Here is a 26,351-nt window from a genome sequence, read left to right on the forward strand (position 1 = left end):
AGTAACACCTGTAAAAACTGTTTCTCTAATTATTGTGGTGTGCTCATTTTTATGAAAAAAAAAATGAGGATTTTTAAACTTTGCAACCCTGTACATACTACACATCACAATTGGGAACTGACAGAAACTGATTCCAATTGAAATACAAAATAATTATTTAAGAGTTGATGTTCAATTTTGCCATGCCCTTGCATGGGAAAGCACTTCAGTGTTATAGGACCCCTTCTGTAATCATATGCAAAGAAGTGCATATCTGGAACTATTTGGGCATCTCATCCTAATACATTTCTGTTGCAATGGTAATGAAGAATTATTGACAGCATTTCTTCTATGCCTACAGGTCCCCACTGCATTTTCCCACTATTTTGATATTGAGCAGAACGTATCCATCTGTGTTAAGAGATCATCCCCAGATTCCCTCACAGGGAGTGCATAGAAAGAAGTGTAATTAAATAGAGGTTCTTTTGGCTTCTTAATTCCATGCACATGAAAGTCATGAACTAAATATATGTAGAATGCCTTCTTCATGGAGTGAAAAGTAGCTTGTTTCAGTATTCTTTTCTCACCTGATTCACCATTTTAAAACTGGAAGGCTGAAAAGTGATGGAATATTTCAACTCATTGTCTTCTTTACCTGCTGCATGTGGCAGGCAGGACATGCCAGTATTTGCAACCTGAGTATTTTCTGCCAGCACTGGGTCAGCGTCAGTGACTATCTTGACATGGAAATGCCATTAGAATACACCACAGGAGAATCCTCCCTGAGAAGTACTGCAAGTGTGTGGTTGCCAAAAGATATGTTAGCTGGGTAGTACTGCCAACAGCAGGCATATTCTGAAAAGCTAAGCCAGCTGTTACGAGGATGCGGTGGGAACACCTTTTATGTGCGATTTGGTCTGCCTAAGGCAACCTCCACCTGAAATTTCTGTGGGTAAAATCCTTTTACTGCTATACCAAGAATTTGCAGATGAGGAGATGACTGAAGAGGCATTTATGCCATTCTTCCACACTCCTTACAGGAACAGGATAAACTGTCAGTTGATAGCATAACACAAACGAATAGCTAATGAAAGGCAAGAAGTCCAGCTGCAGAGGTAGTAGCAGCTGCAATTCGATCAAAGGGATAATTCAATCACAGATAGCTGGAAGATCTTTCATTGCATGTCTTTCCAAGGAAAAGTTTAATTCAGAAATAGTTGACTTTTTGAGAGTATTCATCAGATATATTTTTTTTAATGTACTGTGATAAGTTTCTTGTTATTGGTGTCTGTTAAATTGAGAGCAGATATTTTTTCTGAATGGATTTTTTACTTCAAGCAGTTTATAAATCAGTAGATTCCTCTGGCTGAACTTGCACAAAAACCTCATGAGATGGACCACGACTAAAAGGGGATCCTTTTTGGTTTTGGACTCCATAATTCCTGCTTGGTATAGTGGATGCCCCATTCCTGGAGGTGCTCAAGGCCAGGCTGGATGAGGCCCTTGGCAGCCTAATCTAGCAGCTGGCCACCCTGCCCACAGCAGGGGGTTGGAACTAGATGATCTTTGAGGTCCCTTCCAACCCAAACCATGATTCTATGATTCTGTGATTAGGTAGTAGACTAGGGAAGGATTGTGCATTCAGATTCAAACAACCCAATACATTCTCCTAGTCACAAGCTAGAGTTTTTTCATACCACAGTTCATTTTCTGCATTTCTGGTTAGTTGGCTAATCTGGAAAAATCAAATTTGTACTTTCTAGAGGAAATACTATAGGCTCCAGGTTCTTCCCCTAGTGGAATCTCCCCAGTCTTGTACTGTTAAAAATTTTTGTAGGACAGCAAATCATCTAAAGGAACATAAGCATGCCTCTACCTGGCAAGTGTGAAAACTTTTCCCTACTTCTGACCACTCTTTTTGGACTTTTATGAACTTTCTCCAGCTCTACCCTTTGTTTCAAAGCTGAGGCTAACCCATTTTATGTTCATCCCTTTTTAGATGGGCTTTAATCTCTTTATTACATAGGAAAATATGTCACACATCAAACATCAAACAAATTAGACCCTGATCAGTTTTGAACAGCAACAAATCATCAGACCGTGTGATAATCTCCTTGCTTTGCGACCAAGAAAATATCTGAGGGTCGCACTGAAACCCTGCAGGTAGTTTGGCCCAAGTCTTCTGGAGTTCAGTATCAGACAGTTTAAGATAATGTGGTTTTCCTTTCTTTTGAGAACTGTTCAACCTGGTCTGTTTTGTTTGGATGTTTTTCTACACATAGCTGTGTTTGGTGCCATACCTACACTCCCAAACATGAACTCTCTAAATAGGTAGGACTGTTCTCCCTCCATTCTCAGTTTTCACACTATTCATATGTTACTTCCTTAGCTCAACATACGAACCTACTCCTGCGTACACTGCACATAGTTATTTGGAAAAACATTTCCATTACTCAGCAGTGAAAGGAGAAAGAATGATAATGATCTATTCACAATTATTTTTGTGCTGATTCTACTGAAAATGCACCTTCGCACTTTAAGCAGTGTTTTGTTGAGTCCGAAGTGAAAACCTACTCATGATTTTACAACACCAAAATGTGAGATAGGAGAGAGTGCATTCTGTTTCCTGTGCTTCAGAATTACATACATGATTTATTGTTTAAGCAACCAAGTATCCCGCATTTGATACAAATATACCTTCTGTCTTTGTGTACCTTAGGTGCTGTCACAGCAACATTCCTTATAACATTTGCTGATTGGTATCTGATGTGCACAGTGGAGACAAAGGCTGAGCACAACACAAACAATCCCTGACCCCCATTCCCTATAAGTGCCCACAGAGGCTTGTTCATAACCTGATTCCTCTTTCCTTTCTTGATTTTGGGTAGATAAGCAGTTGTGGTTATATTGTCGTCAGTGTTATTGTTAGTAGTGCTATTGTTAGTAATATTGCACAGATTGGCCATACCCATGGATTCCTCTTCCTGTACTGAACTGTTTGCCACATGGATGTATCTATCTAGTCTGCCTTGTGTGTATGTTTGCTAATCCTACTGGAGAACTGTATGTTTATCCTGCTGTCCAGATCTTCTCTACCAACACCAAATTATTTCCTTTTCCTCTTTCTCTTCCACCATTTTTAAATTTTCTTTGGCCTGCACAATTCCCACAACCAAAGTCCTAACTTTTAAGGGTGGTAAGCAGCTCTGTTTACCTCCTGTCTAGAGGAATCTGGCCAACAACTGAAGATCTCCCCTTGCATATTTTAGTAATAGCGGTGGTAGTAGCAGCAATAACATGTAATTAATGAACTGGAAATCTATAGAGGACAAAGAAATTAGCATGTGTACAACCACTACAGGAAGGGAAGTACTGGTATTTGCTGAGAAGCATGTGCAGCTTTGCCACCATTCTTGAATAAAGTACATGTTAGATATGGGAGAGTAAGTGGAAGCTATTTAGGGTTTTACTGTTGCTTTTTCTCTTCTTCATGTTCTTTTGGTTTCGGATTCATGCCTTGCAGGTGTTGATCATTGAAGCTCATGAATTCACATGAAGCTGTGAATTCATGGCCTGCTTTCCTTCATAGAGACTAATAGATCTCCATTTCTCCAGTGGATCCAGAAAATATGAGCTGTTCTAACCAAACCAGATAAACAAACAAATGATATCTCAGTTTTCTCTTCAGGATTTCATGCAATCATTAGGGTTTGTCATCCTTTGTTTTTTATGACAGACCTTGTGCGTTTGGTGGCTTTGGCTGCATCTTACAGATGGGGAAACTTAGGGAACAGCTTGATCAGGGTCCCACTGAAGTCTGATTCTGTTAGTAAATCCTTTGGATGTTGCAGTTTCTTCATGCAAATTACCAGTCAAATTTCTGTGTGGCTGAAAGACCATGACAATGGCTGGTCACATTAGTAACACCAGCAGTACAGCACAGGAGGTCAGCTGGATCTGGGTAACCTGCTGCAAGGTTCAAAGCTGCTTTTACCTATCACTCACGTACACACAAAGCCGGAAGGAACTTACCTAATACCCTTTCTTGGGTAATATATATTTCTTGGGTATTTCTTGGTACACTGGGAAAGAATTTATCTGCACAATTTCCATTCACAGAAATTGAAGGAATCATGAAATCTGACTTCAGTTGGACCAGTTTAGTGGCACTGCATTCATCTTACTGTATCAGCGTTGACTCTGGTGTAGTACTGATGTAACACTATCAGTCAACAAAACCAGACTGTGTCTGAAGGTCTATCAAGTATTAGAGAAGACAGAGCGAGGTTTGTTTTGTCTCCATCCCATCTGACCCTCCTTTATTGTTATCATCAGAGGTGCAATTGAGAGAATTGCAGGTCTGCTGTCCATACTACTTTGAAGTAAATTATTAAAGCACTTCAAGAACATTCTGAATCTAGCTCGCAGACAACACTTTCCCTTTCCTGTGCAAAAGGATGCCAATCCCACCTCAGGTAGCTACAGTACAGACCTAATGCTATAAATGTTCATCAGGAACATTCTGTCAGAAAGGAAAATAAAAGCAGGAACTGACAGATCTCAGGTCATATACTTCAGAAAGTGAAAGCTCACTATTTCATGAAGCTTATCTTTTGCTCATCTGAAGTCTAAAATATTCTCAGTCTGTATCTCTAAAATGAAATAACAAATGCATTCTTTGAAATCAAGTGGACGGTAGTCCAGTTCTTACTGCTTTTGAAGATTCCACCAGAAATATTCCTGCATTTTAACAATTTAAACCAAATCTCACTGTCAAATGGCAGAATAACCAATTGAACTTCTGTGTCATATTCCACATCAGTAATTTAAAGTGAATTGTCTTAAATTTCAGCTTATACGTACAGGAATGTGTGAAAATTCTCACAATTGTACTCCCCAACTTCTCAGCAGTCTTCTCTTTAAGTACATAAAATGCTTTTTGTTTTTTCCTGATTTACACTGGGAGCGTGAATATGTGTAGGTCAGTCTGAAAGTAATGCTTCCAATTTATTTCCATGAAAACTACAGCGTATACAAAGAACACAATAACACTATTTGATAGAGCAAATTCTCAGCTACAAGATGCTATTTTTCAGCATAGTCACCACCTTTAGCTACGGATTTTCACTGGCAACGAACAAGAACCTGCATGCCACACTCATAAAAATCTACACCAGTAGAGATGACCCACTGTCTCCACTGCTAAAATGCAGCCACCTCCTCACTGTGCTCACATCCACTGTTTGGTTTGCATAAATGTTCAGCCAGTGTTGATGAATGCCAAGGGTGCCACTTTTTCCACACAGAGGAATTCATTGACACACCTTTGCTTCATCTGCACTTCTGTGTGAGACGCCATTTGTCAGACTGCCCCTCTGCTGCCATCTGTCACATGGCAACAAGCATGTATCAGAATATTGTTGAGAAGGTTCGTCTTCTACTGTCATGTCACCAACATCTGCCTCTGACACTGTGGGCCAACCTAATAAAATATGAGGCATTATTTTTGGAGCAGCCCTCACAGTTCCTCGCTTCAAATCCTATTTTCATTTTATTAAAAATATCTGTGAAAAAAACAAAAATGTAGCCTTTTAAAAGGAAATGTCATAAAACTCCTCCTTGCTGCCATTCTGATCTTCCCAGAGTGCATTACTGTGCGTGTGAGGCAGCTTGGGGTGCCTGGCATATTTTTTCATGTACAGAGCGTTCACTGCCTCATTCACTATGAGACTTGCCCTTTTATTTTAGATCTCTCCCATTGCCTTTCACTCCCTAATGGCTTAGAAATAGAGCAAAAAAATAATAATCCAAATGACCAAATTACTTCCAAACGTTCTTTTAGAACATTCCTGTTATGAAAGGTGTCCATTCTCCAGTGATGTTCTTAAAAAAGCCAGGTGTCTATGAGGTCATAAATTATAACTAAGAGTTTTTATTGATCTCAGCTTTTCTGACAAAGTATTTGTAGTGAAACCATGCTATCTGTTCTTTGAGCTACAGCCTCAGAGCAGAACTTTTTTTGGAAGTTATCCAAAGATCTCTGGTGAAATGAAGTCAGATAAATGACCTAAAAATAAACCTTAAATGTGGTATATTTAGAATTTCTGATTCCAGATAAATCAGACAAAACTCTTCTAATGGAAGTAATGTGGTGACGTTAATTCAGTTTTGAAGAAACCAGATTTAGGAAACACATTTTGAAATCAACTCATTTTATCCAGTAATTAAAAAGTGTTCAGGTCGTGTGTCTTGGAGATCAAAAGGCTACGGAGCTCATCTTTTGAAATCTTTGCTTTGGTATGGATATCTCAAAGCATTTTGAAATAGCACTTATCTGAATCCTAAAATCTACCGTTTTATATAGAATTGATCATAGGGCTGACTGTTTCCCCACGCTCTGCCAGTTCCGGGTCCCATCAGTTCTTCCAATGAATCTCAAGCATAACAGCTTTAACACATTCCTGTTTCCAATCACAACTCAAAACCAAACCATAAAACAGCTGCTAATCTGACCTGTAGTACATTACAAGGAAGGGCAGGTGCCAGTTCTATGTCAATTTAGCCAAACCAGATGAGTTGTCTGAAAACGTAGCAGCTTCAAAGACGCACAACTGGTTGCTTTTTTTTTTGGTAAGTAAAATTTGAGAAGAACATATGTCGAAGCTACTTTTTTTTTTTCTTGCTGCTTTCCTTGAAGAAGCTTCTCTCTGTTTTGGGTTAGTAGTTACTCAGCATCAGTTTTTATCTCATGTGATGCTCTGCAGATAAGCCAGGTCCTGACACACACTCTTGCCTCCACACCCTAACTCAGGCTTTTCTCCATGCACAGGTCAGAGACAGTCAGAAAAGAGCTTCTCCACTGTAGAGAACAGAAAGTGCTTCAAAAAGCAGTGTTTCAGTTTCACAGGCCAGCTCTGGTGGCAACATCTGATCCTGTGGCTAGAGCAGGCATATGAGAAAACCATAGTAAAGTATTATTCCTTCAGTGAAAACAATGAAATACATAACAAGCAGGTTAAGAAGTTATGTTAGAATTTATGTTTGTAGCATGTTTCTATTCTCTGGTATAAAAAGGTTAACAGTGTCCTCTCTCACTCTAAGGTGTGTGATATGAGACCTAGTGTTATAGATGACCAACTTTCCTGAGTAGAACTACCAGGCATCCAGCAGCATGCCAGTGCTCTGTCTCATCTCACACTGCCTGCCTAAAACCATCAGAAGCTGGCACACAAGGCATCCCTGAGCCCAAGTTCCTGACAGCATCATGTTCGTGCTAGCAGACACTGCCATCTGCATTCAGAAACATGTCAGAGGAGCCTGGAAGGCAATCTGATAGGAGAATCTTTATGTTACAGCATTTGCTCAGGAATTAGGAGACCCAGGTTTAGTATCCCATGGAGAAGAACCAGACCTCCAACCGTGCTCTCTTTTGACTTTCTCAGATTTTAGGGGACTTTGAAAGGTTTGTCTCTTCCTCATAACTCCTAAACTGAGCTCCCAAACTGATGAGTTATTTTGGTTTCAATTGGGACAGAGCTGAATTTCTTCATTGCATCTGGTATTATGCTGTGTTTTGACTTTAAGAGAAAAGCAATGTTGATAACACACCAATGGTTTAGTTGGTGCTGAGCAGTGCCACACAGAGCCAAGAATGTTTCAGTTTCTCAGCTTCTCATACTGTCCTGCCAGTGAGGGGGCTGGGGGCATGAGGAGCTTGGAGGGAACAGAACCAGGACAGCTGACACCAAATGGCCAACAGGATATTCCATACCACATGACTTCATGTGAAAAAACTTGAAAACTGGGGGGAATTGACTGTGAGCTGGGAGCAGCCACTGCTTGGAAGTGGGCTGGGCATCAGTCAGCAGGTGGTCGCCAATTGTGTCATGCATCACTTCTTTTGTAAACAGATATACATATATTTATATAAAATTATCATTACTGTTATCTCTGTCTTCCTTTTCTGCCTTAGTAAACAGTTTTTATCTCATCCTACAAGTTCTACTTCTTTCTTTCTGATTCTGTCCCCCATCTCACTGGAAGCAAAAGGCTGTGTCGTGCTGAGCTGCTGCCAGGTCAAACCACAACATGAGCTGAAAAGCAGAACAAAACCCTCTACCATATGCATGCTTTTTTTGTAAGCACTGAAGATAAAAGTCTGTAGATTCAGAAGGATGCAAGACTGAGGTAGATAACTTAAGCTGCTTTTGTCTTTCCATCCGGGATCCTTCATTCACTTTTGTCTCAGCCCTGGTCTCCTCTCCTTTGTTACCCTCCTTCTCACTCCATTTTATTTTTATTTGTTTCACTCACCTAGGTATAATTTCCGAGGCTTCCGCTGGCTCCAGGCTATGATCTTTGCCATAGAAGAAATAAATAATAGCCCAAATCTCCTTCCCAACATGACCTTGGGATACAGGATATTTGACACTTGCAATACAGTCTCTAAAGCCCTTGAGGCCACTCTGAGTTTTGTGGCCCAGAACAAGATAGACTCCTTGAACCTGGATGAATTCTGCAACTGCTCAGAACATATCCCTTCCACCATTGCAGTCGTGGGGGCAACCGGCTCTGGGGTTTCCACCGCTGTGGCCAATCTGCTGGGACTCTTTTACATACCTCAGGTATGCCTTCACTTGTCTTGCTTGGATTACAGAAGTACCCTGCCTCTCTGCTCTGGGATATTGCCGTTTGGAAAGGGTTACATTATGGAACTGTGATGGAGAGCTGCACTGCTGCTTACGTGCTCTGACTCTGTTTTAAACAAAAGCAGGTTTGAAAATGCAGAGGCCCTAACTATATACAAAAACTGAACACACTTGGAGGACTGAACAGTAAGGCAACTGTGAGAATCACTGGCTTTCGGAAGGGGACAGTGGTTTATGTGATAGAAAACAGTCTATTTCCCTCCAAACCTACCGTATCAATTTCAAATGAATTCTTTTATTAGCAAAAGATGCAAGTCTTCAGTCTCACACTTGTCAGATATGCATTTGGGCCAGTACAGGTACGTGCACTGGCTGTGCTGGGTTCTCCATTCTGCTCTCTGCCACACACCAGAAGGACTCAAGGGGAGTTTAGCCTCCATGGCTTGTTTAATCTTTGCCACTTCACATAGATCCTCAAAGAGAGAGAGGATATAAAATGTGTATTTTTTCTTATGGCAGAAATATGACTTCCTAGAAATACGTAATCCCTTAACACAAAGATTACCAATTGGCCAGTGACAGCATCCAGCCAACAGCAACCTAGCCTAGGAGGCAGGTAGAGGTTTAGGTTCAGAGAAAGGTGGAGACTAAGAGGCTCAGTCTGCAAACACTGGTAATTTAGACAAGTCATTGGCAGCTGCCAGATACAGCAGCTTAGTTGTGACATTACTGCACTGTGGTGGCTCTTCAGCCAAGCCCACCTTCCACAGAACAGACTTCATTCCTTACCAGCCATTCCTACATCCTTCAGTATCTCTGATTATTCAAGTAAGTGACCTGTAAAGCAGTTGCCTCTGCTGATAAGGTGCTTTGAAGGGTTCTTCAGGGCTGACCTTCTTTTCTTTTGACCTAGGACCTCCACGATGAGGTTTGTAAGAGTTTGTGGATATGTCCCACCATGTTCCTGGGCTATCTGTGTGGTGGTGTAGTTACACCAGTTCTTGTGCCAAAACATTCTTCTAGCTGTCTGTTGACTCTACTGGGACTGGGAAGAGCATAAGCAGTCTTATGTTTTTATTTAGCAAAGGTGTTGCTCTGTCCAGACCCTAAGCAGAATATGAGGCAATCATATTATAGCCTAATGTTGCATCTGCTGCTTTTAGATTTTTGCACTGAGTGCATTTTATGTAAAGTACTCACTTTCATCAGTTTAGGTGTTGCTTTGTGTAGCATAACACTTCCAGTTCCCCTTCTGAAATGAGCATAGGTGCCAGAAATTACAGGAGGCCTTGTGACAAGATTGTGTCACTATGTGCTCTCAAGTCTGTCCTGAGTGGACAGCTCTTCATTTCAGACAGGGCTCCAATTCCTCCCTCTAGCACAAATGAAGGATTCTTGCTTGCCTGGTGAACAGTAGCATATCTTATCTGTTTAATGTTATCCGTTTCATTCCCTTGCAGAAATCTTAAGAAATGGAGATTGGGTCTCTGAGCAGAACAAGAATGGTTTAAGCTATGATCAACAACTGCTGTCTAGATATTGCTCAGAGAAGCACTGTAAGGTGGTGTGTAATAAACCTTGTGGTGACAATTTAAAGCTTACTGTTAATTTACACATCCCATTACCATATGAGCAAGGGCTGCTGAGAAAGGTTGGTGGGCTGGACAGAGCATAGAAGATGTTTGCAGTTTTCAGAACTCTCCTCTGAACAGGGAATGATGTTTGTACTACAGGGAAGTAGCCTTATCTAGTGGTTGCAGAAACATAGAGACAGAGGTCAGGAGGTTCGCTTCTCTGCATGGAATGAAATTTTGACCAGGTGGCTGAAGTTTGACAGCTGAACTGGGAGCTGTTGAGCAGCATTAGAATATGCATTATCACTGCCATTTATAGCAAGGCCATTAGCAAATCCTTGCTTAATAGACCTTACATTTCAGTATAAGTTGGAAGTATATTTTACAATTAGTGTAAGGCTTATTACTCATTTTGCTGACATGGAAACTGAAAATGTTATGGTTTCTGTTCTACTTCTCAGTATCTTTCTTTGGTGTACCCTGTAAAATTGCTAGTAGTTAGGAATAAGGAAACTCATTAAAAATAGGCTTTTCTGTATTTAGAGTGAATACCAGGACAAGCTTAAACTGGATGCTCCCAAACAAATGGGTGCTGGAAAGGTTGGGGAAGCCACTGTAACTTCATCTGAGGTCACCTCCTTTGGTGTATCCAGGTCTGGCTCTTGTACACTAAAATACACAGAGAGGAAATTTAGCTGTTGGGTCTCTTACAGCATCTGCAGGAGTAGGTTTCCTTGCTCATATTTCCTGGTTTGAGGCTGTGGGAGAGCAGTTAAGGGCAGAAGCTTGACCAGGGGAAAGTATAGCTCTGTAAAAGGATGATTTGTTTCTGTGGCCCTTGAAACTGCACTGGCAAATCTCCTTCTTTTCTTTCTTGCAGAAACACTAAATGCCAGAGTTTAAGGAAGAGATAAGGTTTTATATAAATTTCCACTTTGTACAAAATGAACTGTTTATAGAAGATTTTTCAAAGTGAGAGGCAGTCCTAAAGAGTTCAGATACCAGTGTCGAAATGCAAAGATAAGTGAGATTTAAAAATTCTTCAGATCTTTAAATTGTTCTCTTTGGGGTTTTATTGTTTCCCTACTTGTAGAAAATCCAAGTTATATCTTAAGAGCATATGGCACTTGCTCTGATTAGGAAAAAGAAAACATTTCTTGATAGCTTTAGGAAAGAAAATGAAGTCCCATTTTATGTTAAAATACAGTGGCTCTTGGAGTGTGAAATTCTACTTGCTTCTTTACAGATTCTGGTCAGCAATCAGGAATCGTGCTATTGACAGCATTACCCTACCAGTCCCCATTGTCAAGGCCAGTGATGCATGTCATGTTTCTCTTACTTCATTTGGCAGGGTTTTATGTAACAGGCTGATGGAGCCTGTTTAAGGATGGAGACAGAAGTGCCACCCATAGCTCACCTGCTTGCCATCCCCCCAGGCTAGTGTCAGTGTCTCTCTCCCTGATCCTTGGCCTTACAGGAGAGCAGGTGCTTGCTACAGCCCCTCAGGTCTGAGCAGCTGCTCCTGTACGTGTGTCTTCAGGACACCCACATGTACAACCACAGGCTAAGAGGACATGGCTGACAGTGCAGTGCCAGCTTTCCCTTCTTCTCATCCAAGGTTACATAGGTTGACAGTGATGCTAGGTAAATGTACACATTTTATGCCTAGGCAGCTCACTTAATGGTCTGTTTTCTTGTTCTCTGTGCTCTCACAGGTCAGCTATGCCTCATCCAGTCGTCTCTTGAGCAACAAGAACCAGTTCAAGTCCTTCCTCCGCACAATCCCCAATGACGAGCATCAGGCCACTGCGATGGCAGACATCATCGAGTACTTCCGCTGGAACTGGGTGGGAACGATTGCAGCTGATGATGACTATGGCCGGCCAGGGATTGAAAAGTTTCGGGAGGAGGCGGAGGAGAGAGATATCTGCATTGATTTTAGTGAGCTCATCTCCCAGTACTCAGATGAAGAAGAGATTCAGCAGGTGGTGGAGGTCATCCAGAACTCCACAGCACGAGTGATTGTGGTTTTCTCCAGTGGACCAGACCTGGAACCCCTCATCAAAGAGATTGTCAGGCGAAACATCACTGGAAAGATCTGGCTGGCAAGTGAAGCCTGGGCCAGTTCATCCCTGATAGCCATGCCAGAGTTCTTCCGTGTCATCGGCAGCACCATTGGGTTTGCACTGAAGGCAGGCCAGATCCCAGGCTTTCGCGAGTTCCTGCAGAAGGTGCATCCCAAAAAGTCTGCCAACAATGGATTTGCCAAGGAGTTTTGGGAAGAGACATTTAACTGCTATCTCCCCAGTGAGTCCAAAAATTCTCCAGCTTCAGCTTCCTTCCACAAGGCCCACGAAGAGGGCTTGGGAGCTGGAAATGGTACAGCTGCCTTCCGACCTCCATGCACAGGTGATGAGAACATCACCAGTGTGGAAACACCGTACATGGACTTCACACACTTGCGGATATCCTATAATGTATATTTGGCAGTATATTCTATTGCTCACGCTTTGCAGGATATATATACTTGTACCCCTGGGAAAGGACTCTTCACCAACGGATCCTGTGCAGACATTAAGAAGGTTGAGGCATGGCAGGTAAGTCCTTTGCCAGTATTAAAGCGTGCCTAAGCAATATGTTCATAGGGGGAAAAAAAAAAAAGAAAGCTGTCCTGGAGCACCTCAAGGCTACCTGGGGAGGAATGACATTCACTGTCCTGGGTCTCAGATGCACACAAACTGGCTCCTGAGATTTTGCGTATAACTGGTGGAAAGTTAGGTGCTTGCTTCCACCTTGCACTGAGTGTAATTTGTGTTAGGTTTGCCTGCAGTAGAAGGGGTTTAAATGAAGCTAAATTTTCTTACATCTGCTACAGGCCAAAAGTGCACACACAGACAATTACCATGGCCAGGCTGACGCAAGGTAACTTGATCATATATTGAGCCCTTACATAAACAAGAAGGCCTGCAGAGAACACATAAACAAGGAAAACAGTTTGTAGAGTTCATTTTCTTTGGCAAGTTCTACAGGTTTTGCAATCCCACAGCAATTTTCCATACAGGCCTTTTTTTTTTTTTTTTCACAGTTTTCAGCTTGTATAGGATCAAACTAAACCGAATAATGAAGGAAAATAATGAGTGGTTATTGGGCAAATAACAGAGCTGCTCTGACTTGGCAGCTGTACTTGTGAGCTAACAAAATGATACTAACATATTCAGTAATTCAGTTGATACATGTGGCACATATGATACTCTGGCATTCTGTCTTCTGATCCTGTATGAATAATCTACACCTTATGATGTGTTTGACTGTGCTATCCGATGTTAAATTCAGTATGAGTTTTTAACATCCGCTACATTCTCAAATCACATCATCAGGTTTAAGGCTAACAAATGAAGACACGCCAAATGTGCAGCAAATTTATTTGCCCTGTTCCATCATCTCATAAAACTTGGATCCAAACAAATCTGAAATCACAAGAATGCTGGTGAATATAAAGAGTACCACATCCCTGTTTGCATGTGTAATTCCCTCTGTTTGGGATAGTCTAAGCAAAATAGAAGCTACCCATGCCACTGACTTTGGCTCAGAATTTGCATATGTATAAACTGCAGGTTAGTTTCCATCTAGGGTCAGTCAATATATAAACATCAGTCAAACCGAAGTAAAAAGTTTTGTCTTGAAATCTGCCCTATTTATCACTAGGTATCCAATTCAGGTTTGCCAAAGCCACACTACTTGGAGTTGATGAGTGCAGGATTTGATCCTGGTGTAGGGTAATTTTGCAATTGCTGGCTCAGACGTTTCTGTCCTTTAACGCTGTTCTGCTTTTCAGCAGCATACCAGTAGAACTGAGCAAGTCATAGACAGATCTAGCTTTCACTTGCATCAGAAAAATGTTGCAGAATAAATATTCATTCTCTCATGCCTTGTCACTCTGGGAAGTAGAAATAGTGGGATGTTCATACCATACCAAAGTACGGTGTTTGATGAGGATTACAAAATGGGAAAGAAAATTTTAGCTTACTTTTGTTTTTTTTTTCCTTTTTTTTTTTTTTTGTTTTTTATTTGCTTGGGGTTTTTTTGTTTTTATTTTCTTTTTCTTGTCCGGTGCTATATCCAAATGTAAACAGTGTGATCCAGGCTTCCTGCCTCAAAGGAGGGATCAGCACCAAGAGAACAGGACTGGATAGGAATAGCAGGTCCTATAAAAGCAGCGGGGTATTTGAAATATCCACCATTATGTGGCGTTGACTATCAAGCACGTTTGGTATTTGTGTATTTTTTCATTTCATTTCCACATCAATCACGAGAATAGTGGGTAAATGCCAAGTCTGTGTGCACACCTACTTCACATCAGGTATTGCGGCTCATTACCCTTGGGAAGCTCTCCTCAGTCATGGGAGGGTAATGAGTTCACCTCCTGGACGTGTATCCTCCAGCATCTGTGGGGAGCAGTTCTGAACAACTGCTGTGTAAGACTGAAGAAAACCTCGCTGCAGAAATCAACCTTATTCACAGCAGTTCTGCAGGTGATCAGTGCCTGCTGACCCATTTCCTCCCAATTACTTCAAGAGTCTCTGAACAGAAAGCAGTCTGAGGGAGAGAAGAAAATGTTGGGAAGCCTCAATACCAAAGACTATAGGCAGCAGCATATGAAATCCGCGACCAGGTGGTGTGTGTGGCAGATAAGGTGATCCCTGTGAACTTGTGGCTCCATTAGCCTCTGAACTCCTTCCCATGGTTGTCTTTGCTAGTGAGTCAGTGGCTGGCCAGGATAAATAGTGTGTTCTGCAATTTAATTGTGTAGCGTTCAAATTTGTTTATTTTCAGTGGTGTTATCCCATTAACTCATAGGATTTTTTATTTATTCTGATAACTGCTAACATTTTGTACTCAGAATACAAACCTTTGGAGGAACTGTTTTATATACTTGGCAGAGGGTGTTTGTGTGGGTTTTTATATAGAAATAATACTTGTTACCTCAGTGATCTGTTCCCTTGAACTGGATAGCATGAAGCCTAGCACAGTTTCTGTCAGCCAGCTAGATTGGGTGCAGTTCTCCTATTATAGATTAACCATCTGCAGCTTCAGAAAGCTCTATATATGTTTCACCACAGGGATCATGGGGTTTTATGTCGCCCAAGCTGAAATATCATGTGTGTGAGTGTTCTTCTTGGTGTCTCTGTATGCAAGACAGAATAGCCTGTGTGCACTTGGCAAAATGTTTACCTCAATCTCGTCTACAGTGTACGTAATGATAAAAGCACAGTAATGCTAGTAGGGTTCAGAGTCCCTGAGTGAAAATGGGAAAACTGGCACTTCTATACTCTGTATAAAACTGTAGACTTTACTACTATGTCTAAGAAACTGTTATTCTGAGCAATGTATATGTCTGCATCTGTAACATTTTAAAAACCCACCATAGTGCAAGACAGAATTTGCGCACTGAGCTGTGCAAGATATCGGTAAAGAACAGATGGTATTCTCTATGTGTTCTGTTTGCTGTGCTGGGCCCTGAATGATATTCAACAAGATGAACTTAATTCCTTATTTTTGCAGCATTTTGTTTTGTAACAAACAGGTGCAGGACAATCCAGAACAAAATGCCTAAGCAATTTCTGTCACTTTTAGAAAAGACATAATTTTTTAGTGTTACAAAACACTAAGTATTAAAGTGCATTATTACACTTAGAACAACAGAAATGAACCTCACATAAGGACTGTTCTATCTCTGACTACTAGGTCTGGATTCTCATTCACTGGTGAGCTGTGAATTTTTTTTAGGAGAGTCTGTTGAGTAGAGCTAGTTCTTTTTGTTTCTGTGGTTCAGAGATTTGACTTCCTCCAAAATCAGACTCTCCCATAAACTACAAAAGAGCAGTGGGACAGTATGGCAAGGGCTGAGGACATGGGCTCAAGCCTAATGTACCAAAGCCTTTTCTTCCCTACCACTTTGTCCCATCTCTGTAACAGCCCAAGCAGTCTGCTATTACAGTACTACTTGTCTTAACATCTTCTTTGATAGAGAAGCCCACATCAGTGAACAGATAGCTGATGGGCCTCCCTCCTGCTTCACAGTAATAACACTGCAATTCAGTGGGAAAGACAGGTTCTTGGGAAGGCAAAAAGTGCACAGTCACAGAGTCATGCAGTCCTCAGATGTACCCCCCAGGGGATTTTCAAGTTGCGATTACACTGAAGGCTGTGAACTTTGGCAAATTCGTGGGTGAGAAATGAGACAGCTCTTCTAGTCATCAAGGCAAAGCATCCTGCACATGCTGAAAAATATGCTCTCCAAATGATTAAGGATGCACTTATGTAAATTATTCTACACCTAGAAACCTGATTGTCCTCCGACTTGGTGAAGACTTGCCATACGCTTTTCCACATAAGAAAAAAAATCCAATACAAATTGGCTAAACTTAGCAACAGCTAAAGTCTTTTAATACAGTGATGTGCACCTTCCAGCCAGCAGTTCCTTCCTCCATGCTGTTGATACCCATTTTGAAGAGATAAAAATGGATTGGTGCCTTCTCCAACTTTGCATTTAGGTATATCTGTCTGGCTGTCAATTGATTCTGCAAGGCATTACAGAAGTGAGTGTTTCCTGAGATAGCATACATCTGCATAGACTTTTGAGTCTAAGGGCTTATCTAATCAATTTTGTGTCTGTTGAACTATATAGACCTGTCTGAACGATTAAAATGGTGTATTTAAAACAACTGCTTAGTGGGATAGAGAGTGAAACAATATCAGAACAGGTATTTAACCGAAGCTGCTGTGAAATCTGGTCATTTGGGAAAACTTTCTATGAAAACAGAGGCAGCTGCTGAATATCAGGCAATTGGAAAAGCTTATATGATGTGTATTGTAAATGAACGGAAGATAGATGTTATGAACAGGGTGTCAGTCATTTCAACAGTGTGACTTTGTTAAGGGAGACCAAATTAAGAGGGAGATGATCTGAACCACACAGAGAAATGTACAGGTCAGTACAGCAAACAGCTGTTTTCCCACAAGGGCAAGAATAGATGATTTCCTATTCATCAGTTTGTAGAAAAAAACTTGCCACCAGCTGAGAACATCATTTGTGATTTCTTCAACACGGCAGACAATAATTGGAGCATTATTTAGATTCTCAGATGCTGAAATGAGAACCTTAATAAACTTTAATAAAGAGTGAGTCAGGACTATAACATCATCATTAGAAAATGCATATGAAAACTATCAACCCTGGTAGAGTTGCTACTAGAACAGCAAATGAGCTACAAGTAGCAGATACACAACTTCTCATTTTGATGTAAAGGCTCAGATTCTTCAGAATGTCCAAAAAAAAAAAAAAAAATTCCCTCCCCAAGAAAAAACATAACTATTTTTTCATAGTCTCTTATAGTATAGACACTTCTTTGCTTCATTAAAACAAAAACTGTTCTTGTAAAGTAGCAATTTCTAATACTTATAAAGCTCACTTGCACCTTTGCCACAAAAAGTGGCCAGATTTTCAGTCTACACTGGACTTGGGAATTTTAGGGAAGGCTCCCTTTGGTGCTCATACAATGCTTCTGTCTGTAGCAACTTCAGGTAATAATTACCCCTCTAATTACAAAGACATTCATGACTTACTAAGACATAGCACATAAAAACGCAAAGTTTTTTCTTGGGCTGACCTTGCCCGATGCTACTCACAAATAGAGCTGATGACAAAGGGCACCTTGAGAGCCTCCTTAAAAGCACACAGAAAGTGAGGCATTCTGAAAAAATCATGAAATGGGTTTTTCAAAAATTGAATCCTATGTTATAATCATTCCTCTGACCTGGCTGGTTTCCATTCATCCCAAGGTAGGGTTGAAGTTAACTTTAAAGGCATGACAATTGTACCATAGGTTGTCATTTGTTTTCTTACTATGAGGCCAGCCATCTTCACAGATGCTGTACTCATCAGCAAGACAGTTTCATCCCCAGAGTGAACTTACTTCCATGCATTATGAACAAATGATGTCACTCTACACAGTGACTGAGGTTTGGAGGAAGGACAACATGGCATTAATGGCATATAATGGCCCTTCTGCCTGGTAGAATTAAATGAATGATTCCCCTGCTGGAGCAGAAGCAATATATATTGCTCCGAATAGACCTTTACTAGTGTCTGTAGGTTGCCTAAGCTTTGGTCATGTGCACGAGATGAATTACATGAAGGTTATTGAGGAACTCTAGAAATCAAATCCTTGATAAGTTATTTCTGTGTTGTCCAAGTTTTATATTGATATGGAAAAGGCTGCCAAGGCAGGTGGTGGTGACACTGCTCCTGGAGGCGTTCAAGAACTGTAAAGATGTGGCACTGAGGGACATGGTTTAATGGGCATGGTGGTAATGGGTTAATAGTTGGACTAGATGATCTTAGAGGTCTTTTCCAGCCTTAGTGATTCTATGAAATGGCAAATTCAATCTTAAGCTAGTCGCCAAGTGGAATGTGCCCAAGCACAGTAATAATGAACCCACTGGAACTTCAGCTGACTGTTGTTGGGACCGTGCTTGTAAGAGCTGTCCTGAAATGACTGCATGAGTTTCATCAACTCAGTGTGACTATCAGAAACTTTAAGACTCATATTTTATGGATAGCAGTTCTTGAATCAATTAGAAATAAACATAGTATTAGAAATAAGCATGGGGAATGATTACTGATTTGTTGAAACAAATGATAGCAATGTATTATCCATTCATAATCAACCTACACACAGAGGTGGTTTACCCAAGCAATGAAGTAATTTATCCTATAGTTTCAAGTAAGAAGGAATTTATAGTACAAAGTGGCTGTAGGTAAAGGCAGCAGCATAAAGAGTACACTCCAAAATGCCATCCAATTTTACTGATAATTAGCTCTCACTGTACCTTCATCTCACTGTACCTTCATTGCTTCTTTTTCTGTCCAGAGACTGTACACAAAAACTTAATAGGAACCTCCTAGAGCCACCTTCTAAATGATTGTGTAGTTTACAATACTTCGCATTGTAAACTGTATACATTTGTACTATATTCAGGAGAGCAATCTTGATCCATCCAAGGTATGTTTTGTGTTAGATAGAAAGCCTAGGGTGTTTGCTGGTCACACTTGTGTTTAACATGGTTTATTTTCCCTGGTAGTTATGCTGAGTAGCAGAGCTTTTTCTTTATTAGTATGGTCCCTGGTATGTCACAGCTTCCATCACAGATCATGTCTTGTTTCTAGTTTGAATTTAACTGACCTTTAGTTTCATTGGTCCTCACTTGGCCTTGTTCTGTTAGATTTAGAAGTCCACATTAATTGTTCATCATTTTTGTCAAATTATTCCTCAATCTCATCTTGATAATTTAAAGAGATGAGTTTAATCCTAAAATGTGTTTTCTGATTTATTTCTGTATCTTGCCTAGTTACTCATCCTTTTTGGCAGATATTCATTATTGCTCTAACAGCCAGACACTGAAAAGAAAGATCCCACATTTACAGACACTTATTACTTCCTCATTTACACATGCATAAGTTCTATTAATCTTGCCAAGAGAGGAAAGGTCGCAACAAGCTGCCAGTAATACTGTACTGGATGCGGCACCCTTTCTGTGCCTGTGGCTGGAATTTCTTATGCCTTGACACATAAATCTGAATTTCTTTGTATTAAATCCAGATGTGAAAGAGCAAGCGGTGTGGGGGGCAATGCTTCTTTCTTGTAATTTACTGTTATGTTAATCCGTGCAATTTCTGTAAACTCTCCCAGCAGCACTTTTGTTGTTGCTTCCAGAGTGCTGATGGGCATATTGGATTACACTGAGTTATTGACTGAAGCTTGAGGAGTTGTCCATGAGCTGGTGGTTTGTCTCTGTGGGTATTTGCTTTTAGAAAGCTGTTGGTAATTCTTCATCCATGAGAGGGTGCTTTACATTAAATGTAAAGCCTAGGTTCTCCACTTGTAAAGGAAGGCATTTGCAACCACACTTGTGTTTAACAAGATCTGTATTTCTCAAAGCATTAGTGACTGACAGAATTTATGTGTCCGTTCTATAACTTTGTAATAGTTGATCCTCAACCCAAAAGACTTCGTTTGCCATTTTTTTTTCCTCGGGATTGATGTCAGGTTAAGCAGTCTGGCTACAGAGAGCATCCCTCTGCCTTGGATTCTGTTCCCTCCCTTGGTAGCTGTTGCAGTCCATCAGAGGCTGACTCTGGAGGCCTGCATGGGCTGACACAGGGAAACTTCAGATACTCTGCCAGCCATGCACTACACTTGTACCTGTGCCAGAAGGATGGGTGTGATCACTGTAGGATAATACTGAGTAGCATATTGACTTGTTGACTTTGAAATTCCAGGCCCATGGCATTTTTATGTGTATATCATAAACCAGCTCTATTGGCACTCTTTTTTTCTGCTGGTGAGTGGTGTGAAGAACTTCCTGGTTCTGCTAGTCTCTTAGATATGATTGAAATTGCTCAGGCTGTTCTCTAGTCCCTTCTTAAGGACCTCCACCTCCATTAATGATGCATTGTTGCTTCAAAGTGAGTGCCACTGGCATAAGTACATACTTTTGTAAATCATTCAGCTTTCCTGCTCCTTCACCATCCTCTTTACTTGTCTTTTTCAGCCTTATGTCATGAAGGTCTGGCGTTCATGACACCCTCTTATTTTAATACATTCAAAAAATATCTTAGTACATTCCCTGATGATCTTTTCCTCCTTGTTTTATGGGGATTTGGTTTGAATTCTGTTTTCCATTAACATAATGCTTGTGTTTTGCAGCTTTGTTTGAATGATCTGTGTTGGAGTAATGCCCTTTAGAGCACACCTTATTTGTATGATGATGACAGAGACATATCATTATCCTTTACTGAGTTTTTACTTTATTGTACACAGCCAAAATCTCTGAATTCATACTGGGTTTATCATGCATGCAGATCACGTACTGTCATTCAGTCCTTTCCTATAGCTTTTCATTGAATTTTCTCTGTCCTCTTGGATGCAGAAGTCTCTGTCATCTTTGGCCTACGCTTATGTATCACCAGGTCAAGTGACCAGCTAGAAAACAGCTTTGTTTTGTGTAGTATTACATTCCAGGTCTAGGAATTCTCCATAGACATCATTTTCCTCTTCACTACCGTGGTTTTTGCCCTAATTAGTAGAAACTGCATGAATGCTCACAGTATTTTCAGAGGGGAGAGATGCTGTCATTTAAGGCATTTTTTTCTCCAGAAAAGTACACTTTCACGGCCTTCCAGGTGCATTTTTAGATCTTACAGCTACTCCTCAGCTGGTGGATCAGTTGAAGTCTCCTTGGGATGGCAGTGAACTGGGACCAAGGCTACTCCAGATGCTTCAGCTGCTGAAGTTACTTGGCAGAAGGACTTTTGCAGACTCTAAGGAAGTAATAGTATAACATCATGCTTTGTGCTATGCAAATGTCTTGGGATTTCATCATACAGTTGGATTTTAATTTAAAATAGAAAGAGGGAAAAACACTGGGGGGAAAAAAAACCTTCTTCATTGAGAAGTAACTTAAGGTTATTTTGAAACAGTGATAAAATGTTGGTATGTGTCACCTGCCATCTCCCCTAGATTTAGTCAAACTCATTAAGTACAGTTAAAGCCAATGTAGTTGGAACATTTTCCAACTAAACATTTTGAAAAACTCAGAATGAAGTGTTTCTCCTTTTCTCCATTAAGATAAAAGTAATTAAAATTAAAAATGGAACTGTGACTTAAAGGTCACATTTCTAAGCTTGACTTAAAAAATACATTGCACTGAATTTCAACTGACTGGATTTCACGTGCAGTTTTCCTATGTAAATCTTTGATTTCATAGAATTCTGTAGTTGAGATGTAACGCAGAGGATGTTGCCACTCTATTTATTTGCTCTTGTATTCAGATTGTTCCAAAAGTAATTCCTCCTGTTTATTTCCAGGAAAACTACAACAGATACAAAGAGCACAATAACAATGTCTGATAGAGCACATACTCAGCTACAAAACACTGTTTTTCTACACAGTCATCACCGTTAGTTATGCATTTTTACCAGCAATGAACAAAAGTCTGCATGCCATGCTCATAAAAATCTGCACTAGCAGAGGTGAACCAGTCGCTGGTGCCACTGGTGAAACGAACCGCCCACTGCCTCACTGTGCTCACATCCACTGTTTAGTTTCCATCAACGTTCAGTAAGTGTTGATGAATGTCAGTGGGTGTCATTTTTTCCACACACAGAAATTCAGTGACACACCTTTGCTTCATACATGCTTCCGTGTCAGATGCCATTTTGTCAGACAGCCCCTCTGCTGCCATCTGTTGCACAGCAACAGAATGTAATAGAATGTTGATGGGAATGTTCAGCCTCTGCTGCCATACCACTGACATTGGTGTTTGATGTCATGGGCCAACATAATGAAATAGGAGGCATTACTTTCAGAGGAGTCTTCATATTGTGTACATCCAATCAAAGCCAGAAAAAAAGTGAAAGCTTTTCTGCTATATTTTCCATCTTTTATCAAGCATACTTAAATGATGTGCTTGTTCAGTATCAGCTTTGCATTAGTTCAGGACCAGTATTCTAAGGACAAGTGTACAAAGAAAGGAAAAGAAAGATCACAATTGCAGAACAGAGACCCAAAGGCTGTACAGCAGTTCTGCTCATAGCCAACATTAGTCTTTGAGGGCTTTTAGAAAACAAAATATCCCAGTCCCACTTGTATTGTGTTCCATGCCCTTCTAACTGATAGCTGTATCAGTCTGTAAAAACAGGCATACAATGCCAACATACTGTAAGATGATCTATTGATTCCTTTGGAAATCTCCGTGACTCAGCACAAACATCTTTCTGGAGCACAGAATCACAGAATGGTTTGGGTTGGAAGGGATCTTAAAGATCATCTAGTTCCAGCCCCTTGCTCCTGTTCCTGTCAGGGACACCTCCCACTAGTCCAGGTTGCCCAAAGCCCCATCCAGCCTGGCCTTTAATACTTCCAGGGAGAGGACATCTGTAACTTCTCCAGACCGCTTCCTTTTATGACAGCCAAATGTCCTGTACTTGTCTTGGTCCCTGAATAAATTCAGTTGGTCTTGAAGTGGTCTCTGCTTCTGTATGAACATAACTCACCTCCTTCCTACAAGTCACCGTGTTTGTCATAATCTTCCTCTGCTTCCTCCCTTGACTTAAACAATCCTGCAGTTTTTCTCTTTTCATTAAATGCAAGTCAGACTGGCTGTCTAAGAGTTATCATCACGATTTCTAGACGCCTTAGATCTTCTTTCAACTTTACTCTTCTTTTCTGATCAAGTTACTGGAACTAAATGCATTTTCCAAGGAAAGCTGTACTATTAATGTATATGTTGGCACCATATTCTCCATGTCATTTTCTTTCTCATTCCATCTTAATGTTTTTGTCGCCTTTTCAACTGCATCATACATAGGCTGCCTAAAGTAATCAATGGGTCTGTGTCTAGAGTGGTTACAGTTAATTTAAATTTCAATAAGGATCGTGAGTACCTTAAATTCTTACTTTAATGTATGGCACACTGCATTTGGCATATGTTTAGGTTGCTCCAAAAGTGATGCCTCCTCTTTATTTATACAGAAACTACAATAGATACAAAAAGCACAATGATACTGAAAAGAGAGAGAGAGAGAGAGAGAGAGAGAAAGCAGCAGAATTAAATGCTGAGATATACAATAAAAATTAGAGCTTTTCTAGCATGTTAATAAAGATAGACCCGTAGACAGATGGGAAGGAATGAAGAAAATAAAAAACCCTATTGATCCAGGGAACATGTCCTTTACAGAATTTTATTAGTGGCTCTTTGAGGAGTGCTATACACATATTTCCTCCTAATACTTGACTACTGACAGATGTCAAATCCTGTATGCCATGACCACTGGGTTAATGTGACAGCTGAGACTTCAAGCACTTACACATATTGCAGTGTCTGAAGATCTGAAACAAGAGGGAAAAACAGATCCTCAGAAATTCAAAGTGAGCAGGAGAATTCACCACTTTGAGTACAAATACAAATCATGGCTGGTACATGGGCACTAGTTAAAGACCTGATACAGTTGAGGCAGAGTAAATGACAACTCATAGCAGATCTGGACACTGACATTTATTTAAGAATTAACAAAAGTAGAGCAGTGGGGAGGAAGTAGCAGGCTGGAAAAGTTTGGAGAAGGGTCAATGGAGCAGTTTCTGTACAAGAAGCAGAAAAGCTGGAGAGGATTCATGAGCCAGGGAAAGATCTAACAAAGGCTTGTAAAATCCTGGGCGATGTGGAAAAAGTGACTTGCAAATAGCAGTTCTTTGCCCCTTCCAGCAAGTAGCATTTTTGTCATAAAATGCAGATCTCTTTGCTGCTGGAGGTTGTGGATGTGAAAAGTTGGCACAGTTGGAGCACACATATGCACAACATCATGGAAGTAAAATCCACTATGGGTTATCAAACACAAAGACCTTTGGCCCAGGAAGCCACTGAGTTGCAAAATGTGTGAGTATTCGGGGGAAGTATTACATTCCGTTTGGCTCTTACCTGGTCATTTGCTGGTTGGCTACTGTCAGGTCCTGGGGAAGTGGGCTGCTGGTCTGACCTAATACAATGATCTATATTTGTGCTATGTTTTTGTGTTCCTACTGTTACAGTGGAAATAACATAGAGTATTTGGTCTGGATAAAACATGGGATGCTACATGGCTGGGAATGGCCATGAAGTTCTGAATTGCCAGAAGTCATGGGAGGGCTGACTAGACAGCAGTTTACAAGTTATTTCTGATAATACGTTTTTAAATTAAAAGGCACTGTAATTTGGTGTGGAGCTTGTGACAGAAAGAAGAAAAGGAGTAGAAATTAGAGAATGAAAAATCCAGAGTCAGCAGCTTGTAGAACCCATAATCCACAGGCTTCCACCAGCTGCTGATGGTGTGTTCAGGCCATGAGTATAACATTGTTTTTGCAAACTGTCAGTTTCGAGATACAATACATAGATCATAGACTCATAGAATCACAAAGGTTGGAAAAGACCCACAGGATCACCCAGTCCAACCATCCACCCATCACCAATAGTTCTCACTAAACCACGTCCCTCAACACAACGTGCAAACATTCCTTGAACACCTCCAGGGTTGGTGACTCCACCACCTCCCTGGGCAGCCCATTCCAGATCCCCCTAGGCATGTACTTTTATAATCATCAAGGTTGGAAAAGACCTCCAAGATTATCCAGTTCAACCATCCACCTATCACCAATATTTCCCACTAAACCATGACCCTCAGTACAACATCTACATGTTTCTCGAACACCTCTAGGAATGGTGACTCCATCACCACCCTGGGCAGCCCGTTCCAGTGCCTGACCACTCTCTCAAGGAAGAAGCATTTCCTAACATCCAACCTGAATCTCCCCTGGCACAGCTTGAGGCCATTCCTTCTAGTCCTACTGCTAGCTACATGAGAAGAGGCCAACCTCCACCTCACTACAGCCTCCCTTCAGGTAGTTGTAGAGAGCAATAAGGTCATCCCTGAACCTCCTCTTCTCCAGACTAAACGATCCCAGATCCTTCAGCTGCTCTTCATAAGACTTGTGCTCCAGACGCCTCACCAGCTTCGTTGCTCCTTCTCTGCACATGCTGTAGGGCCTCGATGTCTTTCTTGTAGTGAGGGGCCTAAAACTGAACACAGTACTCAAGGTGCAGCCTCACCAGTGCTGAGTGCAGAGGGGTGGTGATCACTTCCCTGCTCCTGCTGGCAACACTGTTTCTGATACAAGCCAGGATGCTACTGGCCTTCTTGGCCACCTGGGCACACTGCTGGCTCATGTTCAGCTGAGTGTAAACCAATAATCCCGGGTCTGTTTCCTCTACACAATCTTCCAGCCACTCTGCCCCAAATCTGTTGTATTGCCTGGGGTTGTTGTGGCCAAAGTGCAGGACCCAGTACTTGGCCCTGTTGAACTTTATGCCACTGATCTCAGCCCAGATATACACCCTGTCCAGGTTGCTCTGTAGGGCCTTCCTTCCTCCTGGCAGATTGACGCTTCTGGCCAGCTTGTTGTCATCTGCAAACTTACTTGAGGGTGCACTCAATGCCCACATTCAGGTCATCAGTAAAGATACCGAACAGGACAGACCCCAGTATGGACCCCTGGGC

At 41.1% G+C, this 26,351-nt stretch overlaps 1 protein-coding gene across 1 annotated transcript in view; it reads left to right on the forward strand.

The window, feature by feature from the left end:
• The window catches only part of CASR (calcium sensing receptor), a 78,037-nt gene that overhangs the window by 35,419 nt on the left and 16,267 nt on the right, over positions 1-26,351 (forward strand). The window contains exons 3-4 of the mRNA XM_416491.8: positions 8,297-8,603; positions 11,917-12,798. Coding sequence (XP_416491.6) covers positions 8,297-8,603; positions 11,917-12,798 — 1,189 coding nt within the window. The remainder of the gene's footprint in view (positions 1-8,296; positions 8,604-11,916; positions 12,799-26,351) is intronic.

The sequence above is a fragment of the Gallus gallus genome, chromosome 1 (assembly GCF_016699485.2).
Source record: "Gallus gallus isolate bGalGal1 chromosome 1, bGalGal1.mat.broiler.GRCg7b, whole genome shotgun sequence".
Lineage (NCBI taxonomy): Eukaryota > Metazoa > Chordata > Aves > Galliformes > Phasianidae > Gallus > Gallus gallus.